Genomic DNA, 21,609 nt, shown 5'->3' with positions numbered 1-21,609 from the left:
TGGATACAACACTCTGTGAACAGCCAGCTTCTTTCGCAATGACCTAGGCTTACCCTCCTTGTGGAGTGTGTCAATGACTGCCTTCTGGACATCTGTCAAGTCAGCAGTCTTCCCCATGATTGTGGAGCCTACTGAAACAGACTAAGGGACCTTTTTAAACACTTAGGAAGTCTATGCATGTGTTTTTTTGTTAATTATTCTAATTTGCTGAGATAACGACTTTTGGGTTTTCAACATAAACAGAAATAAACACTTGTAATAGATCACCCTGTTTATAATGACTCTATATAATATATGAGTTTCACTTTTTGTATTGAAAAACTGAAAAAAATTAACTTTTTGATGATATTCTAATTTAGTGAGAAACATATATATGCCATATATACTCGAGTATAAGCCGACCCGAGTATAAGCTGAGACCCCTAATTTTGCCACAAAAAATTGGGAAAACTTAATGACTCGAGTATAAGCCTAGGGTAGGAAATGCAGCAGCTATTGGTAAATTTCAAAAATAAAAATAGATACCAATAAAAGTAAAATTAATTGAGACATCAGAAGGTTGTGTTTTTTAATATCCATATTGAATCAGGAGCCCCATATAATGCTCCATACAGTTCATGATGGGTCCCATAAGATGCTCCATACAAAACACGCCCCATATAATGCTCCATAAAGTTTATGATGGGCCCCATAAGATGCTCCATATTAAAATATACCCCATATAATGCTGCACAAAGGTTAATAATGGCCCCATAAGGTGCTCCATAGAATATTATGCCCCATACAATGCGGCATAAAGGTTGATTATGGCCCCATAAGATGCTCCATAGAAACATTTGCCCCATACAATGCTGCATAAAGGTTGATTATGGCCTCATGAGATGCTCCATAGAGTAATATACCCCATATGCTGTTGCTGCGATTAAAATGATCGTCGCTCAGGCCCCCGGCACTTGCAATATTCACCTGGCCCCGTTCCACTGTGGGGCGCCACTCCGTCTTCCGAGTCCTCTTGCTGTGACTGTTCAGGCAGAGGGTGGCATGCATACTAACCACGTCATCGCGCCCTCCGACCTGAACGTCGCAGCCAGAGGACACAGAGGACGGAAGACGGATCGGCGCTCGGTGGTGGAACGGGGACTGGTGAATATTGCAATGCTCGCCCTCCCCCATTATACTCTCCTGCTCCCGGCATGGTCCCTGGCAGCTTCTCCCTGACAGATGGTCTCAGCGCTGCCAGCTTGTTCCAGTGTTCAGCGGTCACTGGTACCGCTCATTAAAGTAATGAATATGCGCTCCACCCCGATGGGAGTGAAGTCATGTCCATATTCATTACTTTAATGAGTGGTACCACGTAACCATTAAACACAGGAAGAGCTGCCGGCGCCCAGAGACCATTGGAGATGCAGGGACAGCACCAGGAGCAGGTGAATATGTGACAGCCGGTGCTCCCCTTCCCGACGACCACTTGGGACAATGACTCGAGCATAAGCCGAGAGAGGCAACTTCAGCCTAAAAAAATGGGCTGAAAATCTCGGCTTATACACGAGTATATATGGTATATATATATATATATATATATATATATATATATATATATATTTATTTTATGAATAATGTTATTTTTTACATTTAAGAAATTGCAAAAAGGAAAGTGGGCCAATATAAAAATTTGTGTGCTCAGATAGCTTTGACCAAGGTTTCAGACATTAATCAGCCTGCCAGTAGAGATGGGCAAACCCGAACAGTAAAGTTTGCCGTCTGTACCGAACACCTACTGTTTGGGCATGGACACCGAACTCAGACTTCACCAGGAAGTCCGTGTTACTGTTTGAGTTTGGCTGTCCAACACCGGGTGTTTGGCGCACTGCCATGTTCATGACAGCGTGGCAATCACCGCTTCTGATCGGTGGTGAAATCATCCCCACCGGTCAGAGTCGCGGTTCCCACGCTGTCAAAAGACAGCGGAAGTGCTCAGCTGTGATCGGAGGTATAAAGTTTACCTCCGGTCACTGGTGTCAGCTCATGAGACAACTGCTCCCATCATCCGACACTTGCTGCCACTAATAACAGCAAGAGCAGGAGCAGTCGATGGGAGTATTCATCAGCAGCTCCTGCGCTGTAAATAAATAATTTAAAAAAAACGGTGCGGGTTCCTGTGTATTTTTGCTAACTAGCCAGGCAAAACTCACAGCTGGGGGCTGCAACCCTCAGCTGTCAGCTCCAGCAAGGTTGGTTTAAAAGAATAGAGGAATCTCCATGCCATATTTTTTAATTATTTAAATAAATAATTTAAAAAACGGCTTGGGATCCCCCCATTTTTGACAACCAACATTGCTAAACCAGACAGCTAGGGGCTGGTATTCTCAGGCTGGTAAGGGGCCATGAATATTGCCCCCCAAGCCTAAAAATACCAGCCAGTAGCTGCCCAAAAAAAGCACATCTAAAAAAAGCGAAGTTTGTCGCCTGGTCATTTAGTACACCCAATCCTAGCTTACATCCTCACCTGTGCTCAGTAAATGATCGGTTATTTAGTGTGTGTATAAATAGAAACCCAGCACCCCAGACCTTCACTTGAACTGCACCTTGAGCTCTGACAACATGCCAAAAATAAATCTGCCCTGTGACCAAAACCTGGATTATCAAGAGGCTAAAGACCAGATCCACTGCAAAGGTGGCTGGCACCTTTAATGTGTCTCAGTGTCAAGTACAAAGAATTAAAAAAAGATTTGAAGAGACTGGAGATGTGTTTGACAATCCCAGGTCCGGCAGACCCCACAAGACAACTGCTTAGGAGGAACGTTTGTTGGTTAGAAAATCCAAAGCAAGCCCTTCTTCCACTGCAGCAGAGCTCCAACAGGCCTGGTCACCTCCAGTCCCTGTGTCAACTAGAACAGTTTGTAGGATTCTGTCTCGAAATGGCCTCCATGGTCGCATCAGTGCTCAGAAGCCAGCACTAAACAAAAGGCAAATAAAAAACCGTGTGGCATTTGAAAAGTCCCACAGCCTGCTAAACAGATGGACGCTGGAATAGTGGCAGAAGGTGGACTTCTCAGAAAACAGTAAATTTGGTGGTGGAAAGATCATGGTCTGGGGTTACATTCAGTATGGGGGTGTGTGAAACATTTGCAAGGTGGAAGGCAATATCAATAGCCTAAAATATCAAGAAGTATTAGCTACCTCTTATATTCCAAATCATAAAAGGGGTCAAATTCTGCAGCAGGATGGTGCTCTATCTCATACATACATCTCTACAACAAAGTTCCTCCAGGCAAAAAAGATCAAGGTGCTCAAGGACTGGCCAGCCCAGTCACCAGACATGAACATCATTGAGCATGTTTGGGGTAGGATGAAAGAGGAAGCTTGGAAGACAAAACCAAAGAATCTAGATGAACTCTGGGAGGCATGTAAGACTGCATTCTTTGCTATTCCTGATGACTTCATTAATAAATTGTATGAATCATTGTTGAACCACATGGATGCAGTCCTTCAAGTTCATGGAAGTCACACAAAATATTAAATATGACTCTAATAGCACCACAACTTCATTCACCAATGTTATGCAACATACATTTGTATTTTAAGTTAATTATTTGTTTGAATATCACATTAATTTCTGTGGCTGACAAAACTTTTGTCTTGCCAAAATCTGACCATTCTGTGTCCATTAACTGATCAATATTTCTGCATTGATGCCAATTTACTTTCTTAACCTAAACCACATTTCGGAGGGTTTCAGCTTTCAAAAGAATAATTTATACAACCAATGGATGAATTTAACGTCAGGTTATAAGCTTTTATTTACACAACGTGGATAAGCGACATAACTTCTGTCAGGGAGTGTAGGTTTGAATGGCTACTAAAGAAAACATCCTCACCTGTGACGTGTTTGTTTGTAATCAGTGTGTGTGCATAAAAGCTGTGTGAGTTTCTGGGATACAGACAGACTCTTGCATCTTTCATCCAGCCACTGACATTCCTGGATTGTGAGTCATGGGGAAAGCAAAAGAATTGTCAACAGATCTACGGGAAAAGGTAGTTGAACTGTAAAAAACAGGAAAGGCATACAAAAAGCAATCCAAGGAACTGATAATGCCAGTCAGCAGCGTTCAAACTGTGATTAACAAATGGAAAATCAAGGGCTCTGTAAAAATAAAACCATGGTCAGGTAGACCAGCCAAAATGTCATCCACAACTACCAGGAAAATTGTTTGTGATGCAAAGAAAAACCCACAAATAACATCACCTGAAATACAGGACTATCTGACAGCCAGTGGTGTGGCTGTTTCAAGAAGCAGAATAATGAGACACTTGAAGAAAATGGGCTGCATGGCCGAGTCACCAGAAAAAAGCCATTACTGAGCAAATGCCACAAAGTATCTCACCTACAATACGCAAAACAGCACAGAGACAAGCCTCAAAACTTCTGGAACAAGGTAATTTGGAGTGATGAGGCCAAAATTTAACTTTTTGGCCACAACCATAAATGTTACATTTGGAGAGAGGTCAACAAGGCCAATGATGAAAGGAACACCATTCCTACTGTAAAGCACGAAGGTGGATTGCTGCTGTTTCGGGGATGTGTGAGCTACAGTACAAAGGCACAGGAAACTTAGTCAAAGTTGAAAGAAAGATGAATGCAGCATGTTATCAGCAAATACTGGAGGTAAATTTGCACTCATCAGCCTGGAACTTGCGCACAGGACATACTTGTACGTTCCAACATGACAACAATACTAAATACAAGGCCAAGTCAACCTGTCATTGGCTACAGCAGAACAAAGTGAAGGTTCTGGAGTGGCCATCTCAAACTCCTGACCTCAATATCATTCAGCCACTCTGGGGAGATCTCAAGCGCACAGTTCATGCTAGAAAGCCCAGGAATTTACAGGAACTGGAGGCTTTTTGCCAAGAATAGTGGGCAGCTTTACCATCTGAGAAAATAAAGAACCTCATCCACAACTACCACAAAAGACTTCAAGCTGTCATTAATGTTAGAGGGGGCTATACACAGTATTAAGAAATGGGGTATGTGAACTTTTGATCAGGGTCATTTGGATGTTTTGGGTTGTCATTATGATTTAAAAAGAGAAAACACAGTAGTTTGACTATAAATGGCTTCACCCAACTACTAATCATGAGTGGGGAAAAAGTTTTGGTGTTATTCATATTCTCTGAAAAAAGGTCAAGAAAGCAAAAATTCTGCTGGGGTATGTAAACTTTTGAGCACATCCCCTAAAATACAAAAGAAATGTGACATCTTTAACCTTAGCCCTTTTAGACCTCATTTCATCTTCAACGTGCTTAACTGTTCGAAATAACAGTAATTTTGACCAGGAGTAAATAATAAATGACTCATCACAACCTTGAAGGGTGTAATCCAGTTGGATGAACATGTAAGGTGGGCTGAGCTGCTGAGTAAATCAATTCTTCAGAAATGATGACGAGAATTAGGGTTTTTTTTTTATTCACAATGCAATTCAACGCCATGCAGGCATCTTTATCAAATGAAAAACAAACAAACGGTGGGCTGGCTCATATTTTTGGGTAAATCTGCAAGTCTGATCCTTCAGCTGTCTATTTTAGGTTGGCTCTCTGTCTCCTTTCTTCCTTTTACTAACTAAAGTCATAGCTAGTCAGTAATACTATTAGATGGCCACCATTCAGATGAATGCAATAAATGTTTAGTTAGGCACTGCCAGTGCAGGAACTTTTCTAAAGGCACTCATGCACATTAGATTAAAGCTGGTCAAAATGAACAATTTCAACCAAATTGTTCATTGGGAAGAAAGTTAGTGTTGTCATCATTTTAATTTTCATTTCATGAATCAATAGCGCATATGAAAATAAGAAACTTTGTAATATATCTTAGAGAAATCTACAACTTTCTCTGGCAGGACTGATTTTTAATTTTAAAAATTATCAATTCACAGGTAAAATCTGTCTTCAGTGAAGACAGATTGTTACATTACTGAGATAGGACATGGCAGGTTGTGCTGATAGTATTCTGTGTAGCGGGTTTCTGCCTCTGCTCCAAATTACTCTCCCCACTTCCCTCACAACTCCACAGAATCTTAATAGTAGTAGCCGCCATCTCCTATTTCAGTAATGTAACAATCCTTCACTGAATACAGATTTTACCAGTAAATTGCAAAGTTTGAAAATGAATGATCAGTCTTGGCAGAAAAAGAAGCAGATTTCTCTGATAAAATATATTACAAAGTTGCTTATTTTCACATGTACTATTGATTTATGAAATAAAATTTCAAACAGCGGTTACTCTTCAAGAGCAAAATATAATTTTAGCTGACTGATCACATACCATTATTGTTTGAAATGAAGTTGGTCATGTTTGATATTTGTTGCTCTGAAAGATCTTTTGTTCATAGAAAAATGGTTAGTCTGTGAATGGACTTCCGTAGAATATTTCCAGATAGTGTACTCGAGCCTTTACAAATAGCTCTTAGTTTTGGATTATAGAGGGAAGTTTTATGTGTGGGGACCCCTCTCTATCATGTCCAAATGTCCTAATTTGGCATGATAAAATAACTATAACACATAATTAGTCTAAAAAATAAGAAATATTTATGAAATATTCACAGAAAATATGAGTCATTATGATGTAGAAAAATAGCTTTAGGCTCTGACTACACTGGCACCATACGACCCGGTTTAAGACGCTCTTCCAAAAATGATAACACAGATCATAATTGATCCTATATGCTAGTTATGCATCCATCAGGTTTCTGCCAGATTTCCCTTTTGCGGGTACAGTAGAGCTGCAAGTTATACCATTGGTTTTCAGTGGTAACAGAAGCCTGTCAGAACGTAATACTAAAAACTGGTGGACAGTGCTCCTGTAATTACCGTACATATTACATTTGGTTTTTATACCTTGTGTGAGCTCTGGAGCTTCGGCCACGAAGCTGATCCGGTACTTGCTCCTCTTCCAGCTTCTGTCGTTGCTAATCAGTGAATTGTTCGCTTTTTCAATATTCACATCGTCTCCCACACAAAAGACATCACAGGCAGCCTGTGTCCAACATAGAGCAACAGTAACCTATGTTATTCCAAAGCACGTACTACCAAAAAACATTCTAAGGCTATGTTCACACTTTGCGGTTTTTGCTGCGGATCCGCAGCGGATTTGACGCTGCGGATCCGCAGCAGTTTTCCATGCAGGGTACAGTACAATGTTACCCTATGGAAAACAAAAACTGCTGTGCCCACATTGCGGAAGATCCCTTTAAAAACCGCGCGGAATTGCTGCGGAAAAAAAGAAGGAGCATGTCACTTCTTTCTGCGGATTCCGCAGCGGTTTTCAACATGCTCCAATAGGAAAGTGCTGTTGAAAACCCGCAGAGGAATCCGCAGAAGAAACCGCAGGAAAATCCGCAGTGAAAACCGCAGCGGTTTTGCACTGCGGTTTTTCCAAATCCGCTGCGGAAAAATCCGCAGCAAAATCTGCAAAGTGTGAACAAGCCCTTATAATGCTGCTAGCCCAGTGGATTCTGCCATGAGATCAGGAGTCTTAGCATAAACTTAAGATGATGGCAATCAGCTAATGAATACTATTGCAGGTAAATGTGTCAAATTTCATAGATGCAGATTATTTTTATCATGTATTTTTCACTGTTTGTTCCTACTTGCTGCAAGAAAACAATACACACACTTGTATCTTTAATTCTTGAAAGTTTAATGAATTATATGTGCTGACTGGATATCCGTATAGAAATGTAATCCTGGTATTCACTGAAGCCAAATTGAAGAGGTTATCCAGCCTTTAAAAAATCGATAACTTAAAGGGGTTACCCACTACTTGGAGAACCCCACCTCAATTATCATATTTTCCCCACGGAAAATAATTATTACCTATACTCATCTGTGGTGCGGGTGCCTTTCCACTGATTTTGGCGTTTGGTCTCCTCCAGACAAAACTGATATCAGGAGGAAGTCATAGAGCAGCAGCAGCTCTCACTTTTTCTGGGTGGCAGTTTTGTCTGAAGGAAGTGACAGTGAAGTGGCCTCTGATTGGCTGCAGGGCTTGCATAGCCTAACAAAGTCACGAGAGCCCTGGGAGGCCAATAACGCTGGAGTAGCACCCACCCTGGAGGTGACTACAGGCTGTTATTATTTGACATAGGAGATATATAGTGATTGAGAAGTGGCTGTCCAAGTAGTGGACAACTCCTTTAAGATGAGCCATCAATATTATATTGTATATTGTCAAATTAATGCTAACCACCCATCAGTTTGCTGTTTGAAGAATGCGACAGCCTCCACAGTGCTTACATCGACTAACAGGCTGTTTGTGCCTGCACCATATTTTTCTTAGAAACCTTTCGAGATATTGCAGCATTATTCCATTTAGTTCAATCGAGAAATATTTTGAATGGCATCTAGGTAAATAAGTGGACCATCAATGAAATTGGTCTTGTTTAACTCTTTGAGTTTCACCCTAAACAGATTAATGGTAGATTTGCAGGGTAGTAAAGGGTTACTCTCATGTATTTTCTTCTGGAGCACACCACTCTCCAGCCTTCTGACTTCCTGCTTACAGGGAAGCATTGTGCTTCTGATAATTGACAGTTTGGGCTAGAGGAATATGGCTGAGCCCGGACTGTGCATTCTCTTATGCGAGAAAATAGAGGCAGCTTTGCCTTTCCAGCATCGGGAAGTACATAAGCGATAAAGCTCGCTGTGCTGCTTGCCCTGGAAATCATTCACTTCTGATAAAATATTGATCGATCGAACTATCAAATTAAAAGTCCCTCCATTCTAGAAAACAGGGAGGATTTTTAATAAACCGTAACTTGCCAAGTGTCTCTTTTTACAAGAAATTTGAAATGTTAGCTATTTATGATTTTGAGAAAACCCTCTTAAATAATAGTAAGTTAAAAATATTGATTAATTTAATGAAACTAAAATGATTCATAAAACATGCTATAGTAAATCAGTATAGTAAAAAAAAAAATAATATATATATATATATATATATATATATATATATATATATATATATAAACAAAAATATCGATATTCTACCTAGACACATTATTGGAGTATTTTATGTTTAAATACAGTATGTTGCAGGGCAATGTTCATTATTTTCATCATGAATTCTGATGACTATCAAAGACTGTGGTCCTAAATAAAAACACTTACTTATGACAAATTATGATTTTATCCCTAATTTCACCAAAAATGGCCAGTTAAACTTTGCAGCATTGGGTAGCTAAGCTCTGGTAAATCTATACCTACTACTACAGTTGATCTAGTTACCTCTGCCATTACATGCATAAGCACGGGCGCAGAGACAAATCTGAAACTATGCAAAAGTCAGTTAACTCTTGTTCAGAAATAAGAGGCATATCAAGTAGTCCGTTGGCAAAAAGGTTTATGGATCAAAGGTTTTCTATTAGTAGAATAATGTATACATGACTTTTTCTGTATGCTTGCCATATAGTATAACCCTTTAAGAGAGATTTAAAAAGGCCTTTTAATACAATTTGTACATATACAGTAAATTTCACTATAAACACTCTAGATGTGTTAAATATTAGCTAAAACTTTTACCTTGAATACTTTTTTAGCCCACGTTCGGAAAGATTCCTCTTGTCCACATAGTTCATCTCCCTCCCCCATTTTTAAAATTCGTTCTCCTCCCATCTCTTCTAGTAGAGTATCCACAGCTCGGGCAAAGGCACAGAAATGAGGGTAAGCTCTTGAACCAAGTCCAAAGACTGAGAATCTAAAGTAGAATAAAAACAAGTAAAAACCCAAACTATAATGCTGTATAGGCATGTAAAGACAACCTGTCTACACATATTTATTTAAGGAAGTAGTGGTATGGCTGTATAAACGGCTATCATAGGATAAACTCAAGAAAAATCACAAAAAAACAAACAGTCTTACCAACTCCGGGTCACATTACCAATGCGCTAGCAGGATGCAGGAGACCCCGATGATAAAGGCGGGGGCAGCAATTCATTGGCTGGTTGTGATAGGCTGTAAGCCAGACACTTTGCATCACACATAGCTGTCTGACCAGAGCCCTATGCAAGCCTCATTTGTGTGCATTTTTAATACTATACAACCACACCCATCAATGAACTGGTAGGTTTGTGAGTGGTTGCTCCATCAGTGTTTTGCACCTGTGCTGCCCTCGCCTTTATCATAGGGATCTCCTGCATTTTGCTAGTACATTAGTAATCTGACCTGGAGATGGTAAGGCTGTTTTTGTCTGTGACTTTGGTAATGCTGCATAGGCAATTGTCCCCCAGTAATAATATATATTTGTACAGAGCGCTGAGGTGCTAGTCATAGAAAATCTAACTAAAAAGCTTTATGCAAGTTAAGCTGGAAGTGCACTGGGGCGTGTCAGTGCACTTTAAAGAAGCAGTCCATATTCAGCCTGATTTGTATATGGCTCCTTCTCTAGATTTCTCATGACTAGTGTTGAGCGATACCTTCCGATATTCGGAAATATCGGAATCGGATTGTATCGGCCGATATCCAAAAAATATCGGATATCGCCGATACCGATACCAGAAACCAATGCAAGTCAATGGGACACAAATTTTAGAATGAAAATAAGCCCTTTCTTTCCTTGTACATCCTGTTCTGGAGGGGGGAAGAGTGCGTGTCTGTGTGGGACCATGGGGGGTCTGTGCGGGCCTGCCGGGGGTCTGTACGGGCCTGCCGGGGGTCTGTACGGGCCTGCCGAGGGTCTGTGCGACCTGCCAGGGGTCTGTACGGGCCTCTTGGGGGTCTGTGTGGCCTGCCGGAGGTCTGTGCGGCCTGCCGGGGGTCTCTACGGGCCTGCTGGTTGTCTGTATGGCCTGCCGGGGGTCTGTGCGGCCTGCCGGGGGTCTGTACGGACCTCTCGGGGGTCTGTGCGGCCTGCCGGGGGTCTTTGTGTTTGTGTGCAGGCATCGTCCGATGGGACTACAAATAGTACATACATACTACATACAACATACATACAACATACTACATACATACAACATACATACTACATGCATACAACATACATACAACATACTACATACATACATACATACAGCATACATAAAACATACTACATACATACTACATACATACATACAATTTTCTGCACCAGAGGGAGAAAGCTGAAGGCCGGGGACAATATTTGTAGCCTGCTATGAATATCAGCCTGCAGCTGTCTGCATAGCCTTTACTGGCTATTAAAATAGGGGGACCCCCCAAAAAAATGACGTGGGGTCCCCCTATATTTTATAGCCAGAAAGGCTATGCAGACAGCTGCGGGCTGATATTCATAGCCTAGAGAGGGGCCATGGATATTGGCCCCCCCCCCGGCTACAAATACCAGTCCGCAGCCGCCCCAGAAATGGTGCATCTGTAAGATGCGCCAATTCCGGCACTTAGCCCATCTCTTCCCACTCCCGTGTAGCGGTGGGATATGGGGTAATAAGGGGTTAATGTCACCTTGCTATTGTAAGGTGACATTAAGCCGGGTTAATAATGGAGAGGCGTCAATAAGACGCCTATCCATTATTAATCCAATACTAGTAAAGGGTTAATAAAACACACACATTAGGAAAAAAGTATTTTAATATTCTTCATTTAACCATACTTACCATACTTCAGCGCCTGCAAAAAAACGTAAAATAATAAACCGTATACTACCTGTCCCCCGTAGTCCAATTAATAACGAGTGTCCCACGACGATCTCCCCTATAGAACAGTGACATCGGGTGATGTCACTGCTCTATAGGACCCTCAGTGACACACTGACAGGAGACAATGGCTTCTGCAGTGCATCACTGAGAGGTTACTAGAGTTCAAAGTCTCACTTTATGGCAATTGCTGCGTGGGAAAATTTCTCACACAGCAATGCCAAAAGTGAGACTAGGGACTATTTTTTTACAGCGGCGGAGGAATACAGTGTGGAAGGATACCTTCCTCCCGTCATTGTGTTCCTGGAGCCCCTAGAGAGAGGTCGCATCAGCTGATGCTGCCGTTCTCCACGGGTGATCGTTATGGGACACTCGTGGATTTCTGCGGATCAGGGAGTATATTGGTTGTTTGTTATTTTAATCTTTTTTACAGATGACACTGGCTTCGGGGAACAAAGTGACAAGTGATGGTGAGTATGTACTCTATGTTATATGTACTGTATGTCTGTATGTATGTATTGTATGTAATGTATGAATGTATTGTATGTAGTATGTATGTAGTATGTATGTATGTATGTAGTATGTACACTGTGTTTCAAATTATTATGCACAAAGAGTTTAGGAGTGATAAGGTTAGAATTTTTTTGTTTGTCATTTAAACTCATTGATGGTGATGTGTGTCAGGGCTCTTTATATCACTGAAAGCAATTGCAGATACCTGTGCAAATTAGTTTGGCAGGTGTGTCCAAATAAAGGCAAGACGACTTAAGAAGGCTGTTCCACATTATTAAGCAGCCTACATTTTTTGCCAAAATGGGAAAGAGAAAGGATGTGTCGGCTGCTGAGAAGCAACAAATTGTGGAGTATTTAGGTCAAGGCATGAATACAATCAACATTGCCAAGACACTTCATAGTGATCATCGCACAATCAAGAAGTATGCAGCTGATTCCCAGCACACACGTGTGCGTGCTGATAAGAAAAAATTGAGGACTCTTTCCAACAGGCAATTGCATAAGGTTAAAAGAGCAGCTGCAAAAATGCCTTGTCATAGCAGCAGACAAGTTTTTGAAGCTGCTGGTGCCTCCAACGTCCCCAGAACAACAAGATGCAGGGTCCTTCAGAGGTTTGCAGCTGTGCGTAAGCCATCCTGTCGACCACCTCTATCCACTGCACACAAACCGAAACGGCTCCAGTGGGCCAAACGATACATGAAGACTGACTTCCAAACTGTTTTGTTCACCGATGAGTGCCGTGCAATGCTCGATGGTCCAGATGTATAGAGTGGAGGATGGCTGGTTGATGGACACCCCATGAAAACACGGCTAAGGTGCCAACAAGGAGGAGGTGGAGTAATGTTTTGGGCTGGAATCATGGGGAGAGAGATTGTTGGCCCCTTTATGATCCCTGAAGGGGTAAAGATGAACTCCATAATCTATGTGGAGTTTCTAAAACAACACTTTCTGCCGTTGTTCAAGAAGAAGAACCGTGCTTTCCACAGCAAGATCATTTTCATGCATGATAATGCACCGTCTCATTCTGCAAAAAACACATCTGCATCTCTGGCTGCTATGGGCATAAAAGAGGACAAACTTATAGTGTGGCCACCATCTTCCCTGGACCTCAACCCTATTTAGAACCTCTGGAGCATCATCAAAAGGAGTGTCTATGATGGCGGGAGGCAGTTCACATCTAAGCAGCAGCTCTGGGAGAGTATTCTGTCCACATGCATAATAATTGAAGCAGAAACCATCCAAAAACTGACAAATTCAATGGACGAGAGAGTTCAGAAGCTTCTTTCGAACAAGGGGTCCTATGTGCAAATGTATCATCACCTAGAATAAAGTTTTCACTTGAAAACTGCTTGATTTCATTTTGTAATAAGCTGATAATGCTTATAACTTCACAATTGACCATTTTTTGTTCAAAATAAAAAAAAGGTTGAAAACTCTGCTGTGCATAATAATTTGGAACATGCATTTTGAGTGTTTATTTTTTTTTTAAAAGATACTGTTTTCATAGGCAGTTTGTTCCAAAAGATTGCAATTATACTAGAATAGTAGATGACTGGAAAATAATAATGACTGCAATTCAGATAGGTAATTTAGAGAAAATATGAGGAAATATTATTTGCATAATAATTTGGAACACAGTGTATGTAGAATGTATGTAGTATGTATGTTATATGTATGTTGTATGTATGTATGTAGTATGTATGTAGTATGCATGTAGTATGCATGTATGTAGTATGTATGTAGTATGTTGTATGTATGTAGTATGTATGTTGTATGCATGTAGTATGTATGTTGTATGTATGTATGTTGCATGTAGTATGTAGTATTTTTTTTTACATTCAACACATTAGCCGGATGATGGGACTACTGCTGTCCCATCATTGTCTAATGTGTCAATCACTGCCATTGTAGCAGGCATAGCCCGATGGGACTTGTAGTCCCATCGGCAATGCCTGCACACAAACACAAAGACCCCCGGCAGGCCGCACAGACCCCTGAGAGGCCCGTACAGACCCCCGGCAGGCTGCACAGACCCGCACCAGGCCGCACAGACCCCTGAGAGGCCATACAGACCCCCGGCAGGCCGCAAAGACTCCTGGCTGGCTGCACAGACCCCCAAGAGGCCCGTACAGACCCCCGGCAGGTCTCACAGACCCCCAGCAGGCCCGTACAGACCCCCGGCAGGCCACACAGACCCCCGGCAGGCCCGTACAGACCCCCGGCAGGCCCGCACAGACCCCCCCACGGTCACGCACAGACCCCGCCCGCACATACAGACACGCAGTCTCCACCCACACACAGCCCACACTCCATTATAGTGCATCATTGCACTATAAGAATTTCCGATTCCGGTATCCGATATCTTAAAAGTATCAGAACTCAGTATCGGAAATCCAATACAGCGAATATCGGCCGATACCCGATATTTGCAGTATCGGAAAGCTGAACACTACTCATGACTGGCTCATCAGATCTGCATAAAAAATGTGTCTTAATAATAATAATAATAATAATAATCTTTATTTTAATATAGCGCTAACATATTCTGCAGCGCTTTACAGTTTGCACACATTACCATCACTGTCCCCGATGGGGCTCACAATCTAAATTCCCTGTCAGTATGTCTTTGGATCTTTAATATTGAGGGACAGGCACCTATATAGCCATATCTATATAGCCATATCACTACTTAAATTTGCAAAAGCATACTGACAGGTTTCTTTATAAATACATTCAAATGAGGTGAAAATTGTGAACCATATTATATAGTGAGAGTCATATACAGGTCCTTCTCAAAAAATTAGCATATAGTGTTAAATTTCATTATTTACCATAATGTAATGATTACAATTAAACTTTCATATATTATAGATTCATTATCCACCAACTGAAATTTGTTAGGTCTTTTATTGTTTTAATACTGATGATTTTGGCATACAACTCCTGATAACCCAAAAAACCTGTCTCAATAAATTAGCATATTTCACCCGTCCAATCAAATAAAAGTGTTTATAAAATAACAAACAAAAAAACCAACAAATAATAATGTTCAGTTATGCACTCAATACTTGGTCGGGAATCCTTTGGCAGAAATGACTGCTTCAATGCGGCGTGGCATGGAGGCAATCAGCCTGTGACACTGCTGAGATGTTATGGAGGCCCAGGATGCTTCAATAGCGGCCTTAAGCTCATCCAGAGTGTTGGGTCTTGCGTCTCTCAACTTTCTCTTCACAATATCCCACAGATTCTCTATGGGGTTCAGGTCAGGAGAGTTGGCAGGCCATTTGAGCACAGTAATACCATGGTCAGTAAACCATTTACCAGTGGTTTTGGCACTGTGAGCAGGTGCCAGGTCGTGCTGAAAAATGAAATCTTCATCTCCATAAAGCATTTCAGCCGATGGAAGCATGAAGTGCTCCAAAATCTCCTGATAGCTAGCTGCATTGACCCTGCCCTTGATGAAACACAGTGGACCAACACCAGCAGCTGACATGGCACCCCACACCATCACTGACTGTGGGTACTTGACACTGGACTTCAGGCATTTTGGCATTTCCTTCTCCCCAGTCTTCCTCCAGACTCTGGCACCTTGATTTCCGAATGACATGCAAAATTTGCTTTCATCAGAAAAAAGTACTTGGGACCACTTAGCAACAGTCCAGTGCTGCTTCTCTGTAGCCCAGGTCAGGCGCTTCTGCCGCTGTTTATGGTTCAAAAGTGGCTTTACCTGGGGAATGCGGCACCTGTAGCCCATTTCCTGCACACGCCTGTGCACGGTGGCTCTGGATGTTTCCACAACAGACTCAGTCCACTGCTTCCTCAGGTTCCCCAAGGTCTGGAATCGGTCCTTCTCCACAATCTTCCTCAGGGTCCGGTCACCTCTTCTCGTTGTACAGCGTTTTCTGCCACATTTTTTCCTTCCAAAAGACTTACCATTGAGGTGCCTTGATACAGCACTCTGGGAACAGCCTATTTGTTGAGAAATTTCTTTCTGGGTCTTACCCTCTTGCTTGAGGGTGTCAATGATGGCCTTCTTGACATCTGTCAGGTCGCTAGTCTTACCCATGATGGGGGTTTTGAGTAATGAACCAGGCAGGGAGTTTTTAAAAGCCTCAGGTATCTTTTGCATGTGTTTAGAGTTAATTAGTTGATTCAGAAGATTAGGGTAATAGGTCGTTTAGAGAACCTTTTCTTGATATGCTAATTTATTGAGACAGGTTTTTTGGGTTATCAGGAGTTGTATGCCAAAATCATCAGTATTAAAACAATAAAAGACCTGACAAATTTCAGTTGGTGGATAATGAATCTATAATATATGAAAGTTTAATTGTAATCATTACATTATGGTAAATAATGAAATTTAACACTATATGCTAATTTTTTCAGAAGGACCTGTATATGTACAGTATTTGTCCTATAAACCTATAAACCAGTTTCCAAGGTCCTATCCAGATAGCTATTAAATGCGTTGTCTCAGTGTAAACATTGGTGGCATATCCTAGTGATGTACAATCTGCCGACTCCCTACTGCTAGGAGGTGGTGACAACAACATCACTTCTACTTTGGTCCACTCTGCTTTTTGTGGGATGGTACATGTCTGGCGATTGACTTGAATGTGGCGAGCTCCAAGGAATGTAGAAAAGAGCTGACAAGCGACAAGGCTGGTCTGTTGCAGAGAGAATTGTTGAAATTGACCCCTGGTGATTGGATCTTGGTGATATATTTCATAAAATAGATTTCAACATTTTTCCAAGGTATCGATCTTGTGATTTTCATAAGTCAAATACTCTTCCTTCATGGTGTCGCAATTTCAATGCTGAACAGTGTAGATATTTGTAGAATATCCTATACTTACCTGACATTGGCAAAGGGACCTGCACTTCCAAAATTATCTCCAGGGCCTGTCTCATCTCCAGATGACTTTCGAGCATCAGCAGAAGAAGACACGCTGTTAAAACGCACCTTGTAGCTCCTAAAGAGAAAGACAATATTAATAATATGAAGTGAAGGTAGAGTTCTTCATCTATGTACTGAACTGATACAACCATTCAAGGAAAGAATCCTAAGAGAACCCTATAGTTTTACAATGAACAACTATAATTTTTGCTTAAAATGAGAATTTAGTATTTAATTATTATTGACATATTTGGGATGCAGTCTAGTCATATTTAGTTTATTTTGGATAAATTATCTATGAAATCTAATTATTATGATTTGTAATACATAGATCAAGAAACTGTCTTTTTACTGTCACATCAAAATTTGACAGTTTTTCCTATAGTAGCCAAAGGGAAGATACTGAACAGTTGTCATCATGTGTAAATTACTCATTCTGTACATCAATATTTCAAACACAAATCAAAAGATTAAGGATTTTCATAGATACACATAGAGCTAAAGTTCACTTTTATGACATTTTAATTAAAAAATTATTGTATACTACAAATATATTGTCATGGTTTTGTTGTCGGATATCCCAGGGTCAGGGCCCCTTCCCTGTCACTAGCGCTAGGGGTGCCCTAGCTATCTCTGCTCCATGGATTACTTCTAATGGTGAAGACGCCGGGGCCACATACCATGCTGAGTTCCTTAATCTGCTGTGAGGCAGTGAGGGGGATCATATGCGAGGGGTGATATGTGTCCTCCAGGATGTGCATAGAAGTGCATTGAGGCCACTGGAGTGCATTGCAGTCACAGGCATAGCTATGATTGCAGTGCAAAATAAAAGTAAGCGTGGACCTGGTCAAATTATTTGGCCAAGGCAATGTTTAAGAAAACTCGATAATGGCTTTTATTTTTGGAGCGAACTACAGGATGGTAGTGGGGCAGTTCACTCTCTCCATCCGGGTCTTACAAGTGGCCCATGACCACAAATTCCATTTAAAAACCCTGCAGCAAAGGGTAGGGTGTCAGTCTTGGCTTATGTGTGAAGTAACAAGGAGCCAAGTGAAGCCAAAATACCTGGCACCCCCTCGGTGTAACACGGTGGTGCAGTCGCCCATGGCAACAGGTCTTAGATACGGACTGTCTTGACTCCTTGGCTGCGATTCGGAGGATACCATTTGTTTTCCATTTGTGAGTTACTTTGGACAGTAAAGACACTTTGCTTTGAACTTTCCTGTGGTCTCTGCCTTTCTGTCGCACTGCACCAACCCCACTCCACTACATTGCCCTTAATCTGTTCCCTCCTCCACCCAGTGAAGTCGATAATAGTAGAATATGAAAATACTCAAACCATACTAACAAGGGAATATGTACAGGGATAAACAAAAATACCTATCACAATAATATGCAGTCACACACACCAGAGTCGAACACTGGAAAGTGAAGGAAGGAAAAAACAAATAAGAGAGAAGGAAATGCACACAACCGAATAATCAAGCAATAGTGATGAGTGAGTGTACTCGTTGCTTGGAGATTTAGTTTTTGTTGACCCAGCTGCATGATTTACGGCTGCTAGCCAACCTGAGTACATGTGGGGGTTGCCTGGTTGCTAGGAAATCCCCACATGTATTCAAGCTGTCTATCAGCTGTAAATCATGCAGCTGAGGCAATGAAAACTAAATCTCCAAGCAGTTACAAATACTCGGAGACCACCCGAACATGCTCGGGAAAACCCGAGCAACGAGTACACTCGCTCATCACTACCAAGCAACAGTCTTAATATAAACAGTTCAAACGCCTCCCCAAACAATCAACTACTGCAGTTCCAGAGCAAGAAACTAACACTGGCATCCCTGATAGCCAGTGGCGAGTATAGATAGAAGAGGGGAGTGGCCAACACTGAACAGCTGAGACCATCTACAGTGGAAATCTCTAGCAGCTCTCAACTGAACACATTAACCGCTGCACTGTTAGCAGAAACCTGCACTGTTTAATATGATGGTGAAGTGCTTCTAATCAGCTGCTGGGGTAATCTGGCATCTCTCTGTCACGGTAAACCCGTGACATATATTATATGCTCTCAATTAGTTGATAATGGTTGAAACCTATTTACTTTAAACAAGAATTTACAATATCTATCAAATTTTTTTAGATTGTCCTATTCCTCAGAAGCGGGTTTGAGCGTCACACAAGGTTTGAGCCTTTTGTAAGAGACACACACAATGACATTTGTTGTGCACAGGGTGGATAACTTGACTTTTTATTTTTTCTAGACAGCTTATCAAAAAAACACGGACAGGCAATATTTTTTGTAGGCAAATTGGAAAACTATAATACATTTTATGATTATCAGTGATATGTGTCTTCAGCTCATAATTCTGATATAAAGTCATTAGCTGCATTCACTGTGAATTGTAAAATTATGATAATTACAATGAAAAAAATATCTGTATAAGTTTCTTCAGCCTCAAAAATATCACAAACGCCTAAATTTATTTTTACAGACAGGGCAAAAAAGTGTCCTATTTTTACAAACTGTTCAGGAATTTCTGGATGCTTGGCAACCCTGGTGGCACAGACTGCTGCGCTTTCCCATAAGGTTGAGAAAAAAAAGTATGCCAACAGATACCACCCTGAAGGAGCACAAAATGACTCTCTTTTGCCCTTCAGTTAGCTAATTAGAGCCCCATGCATCTATGCATTTGATGAGAACTTATTCCTGCTAAATATAAGGGTGTGATGAAATGTGCACAGAGACGACCAGGAAAATCTGACTTTTTGCCTACAACAGTGAACAATAGTGCAGTTTTCATTTTCCAAAGTAGTTTAGGAAAATATAGTGACTATGGCTTCTACTGGCATGAAGGGCAACTGTTATACTCGCCAACATGTGAAGTCTCAATTCAGGACCATTTTAAAGCTTGTCTCCAATTTTTCTGGGAAGGCTCCAAAATGTCTAGTTTTAATTTTAGGATATCCTCTATCTTTTTGTATTTTGGTTTACAAGACAGTCCCACATAAATTAGGATTGTTTGGTAAGTAGAAGTCTTAATAAATGAGGGCTTATTGGGTGCAGGGAGTCTGCCTCTATGGCATAATGGTAACTCACGTTCTCTCCTCCATGTTCGAATTAGGATGTCTCATCTCCATCAAGGCACAACCAAATTTCTATAACAGAGAAAACAATACTATATTAGGTGAGTTATTTCTGTGGAAATACATGACCTGAGCACTTGTTTTTTTCCCCAAATATCCAACTTCAGCACTCAAAATAAGGATTTCATACATGTGCTTCATACCTCGCCATTTTCTGGTGGGTCTCCATTTCCAAAGGTGCTGGTCACCACTAAGACAAGGGTTTCATGCTCTAAATGCACAATGTCATACTCTTCCATTGGCGTGGTCTACAGAGAAACGTTTTTGCTTTATTAGCAAAACTTTAATGGATAAATGATGCAATGGTAAACTAGAAAAACATTGTGTAAAGCTGTACCCCTCAACTCAAGTCCCCCGGGAGGGTCATGCTTTGAGTTTATTGTATAAAATTATTTTACTCTTTTCATTTTTTAAAGGAGATGGAAGAAGTGGGCAGAGTTTAGAAACAATTAAGGGGCCTCCAAAGGCCTAAATAATTTAGGGCAGAAATTGACGTAAATTATAAAACAAATGAATCGTAAATTTAAATGAACCATATCGCAAAGATCATAGGCTAAATTTAGAGATGGAGGGATTGGTGTGGATTCTAATCCACAGTGAATTACAGTAGCAATTATGCGGATGAAATTTAACAAATTTCATCCACATGCTGCAATTTTTTTCACATGAATGTTGCTGCTACTGAACATGTTGTACAGCATTTAGTATCTTCAGAATATATATTTCTGCAGCAGATCTCACTCCTTTCAGAGTAGAAAAAGTGAAATCTGCAGTTATCTGAATGTAAAATCAGCTGTGGATTTACTGCAGGAAAATTTCCGCAAATAAGATACACTGTAGAGATTTTTTGTCTTAGATGTTCTTGGTGGAAAATTTTCAGTGTATCACATTAGATGAAAATCTCATCATGCGCAGTGTAAACATTGAAAATTGATTAGTTTTTGGATTTGAAATCTACAATTTATGCTGCAGATTTCTACCCCGAATTTGACCATTTGCAATCCCTTAGGACTTCAACACATCCAAAGTAAATTTGCAAAAAATTTGTGGCAGACCACTTTCAAAAACTCTCTTGACAATGCAGTGTCCAATCAAGAGGCTGCAACAAACTCTTAGGAAAAAAAATCTTCTAAAACACATCATAAGATTCATAACCTCTTCAGAATTACTTCAGGAATTATTTCAGGAAAAGAAAAACTCTTCCAAAAATGGAGAGTTTCCTGAAACTTGTGCTTTTGTACTCCTGAAATTAATTTAGTGTGGACAAATCCTTAGTATATGGTAACATGTAGAAAATTTGTTGTGCAAATGTCATTGACACATCAACCTTTTCATTAATCAGGGCCATTTCAACAACAAGTGTGTGATTGCTCTATGTGAACATACCACTACATG

The 21,609-nt window shown here is 40.9% G+C and overlaps 1 protein-coding gene across 4 annotated transcripts in view; it reads right to left on the bottom strand.

Moving 5' to 3' along the window:
• Positions 1–21,609, bottom strand: part of NOS1 (nitric oxide synthase 1) — a 560,003-nt gene that overhangs the window by 34,966 nt on the left and 503,428 nt on the right. For all 4 annotated transcript variants that reach the window (XM_077292306.1, XM_077292314.1, XM_077292320.1 and 1 more), the window contains 5 exons: positions 20,358–20,462; positions 20,168–20,226; positions 17,030–17,146; positions 9,577–9,751; positions 6,895–7,033 (listed from right to left, as the gene is read on the bottom strand). In XM_077292306.1, coding sequence (XP_077148421.1) covers positions 6,895–7,033; positions 9,577–9,751; positions 17,030–17,146; positions 20,168–20,226; positions 20,358–20,462 — 595 coding nt within the window. The remainder of the gene's footprint in view (positions 1–6,894; positions 7,034–9,576; positions 9,752–17,029; positions 17,147–20,167; positions 20,227–20,357; positions 20,463–21,609) is intronic.

The sequence above is a fragment of the Ranitomeya variabilis genome, chromosome 1 (genome assembly GCF_051348905.1).
Source record: "Ranitomeya variabilis isolate aRanVar5 chromosome 1, aRanVar5.hap1, whole genome shotgun sequence".
Taxonomy (NCBI): domain Eukaryota; kingdom Metazoa; phylum Chordata; class Amphibia; order Anura; family Dendrobatidae; genus Ranitomeya; species Ranitomeya variabilis.
The sequence above is the reverse complement of the archived record's forward strand: the minus strand, read 5'-3'. Positions and strand labels throughout refer to the sequence as shown.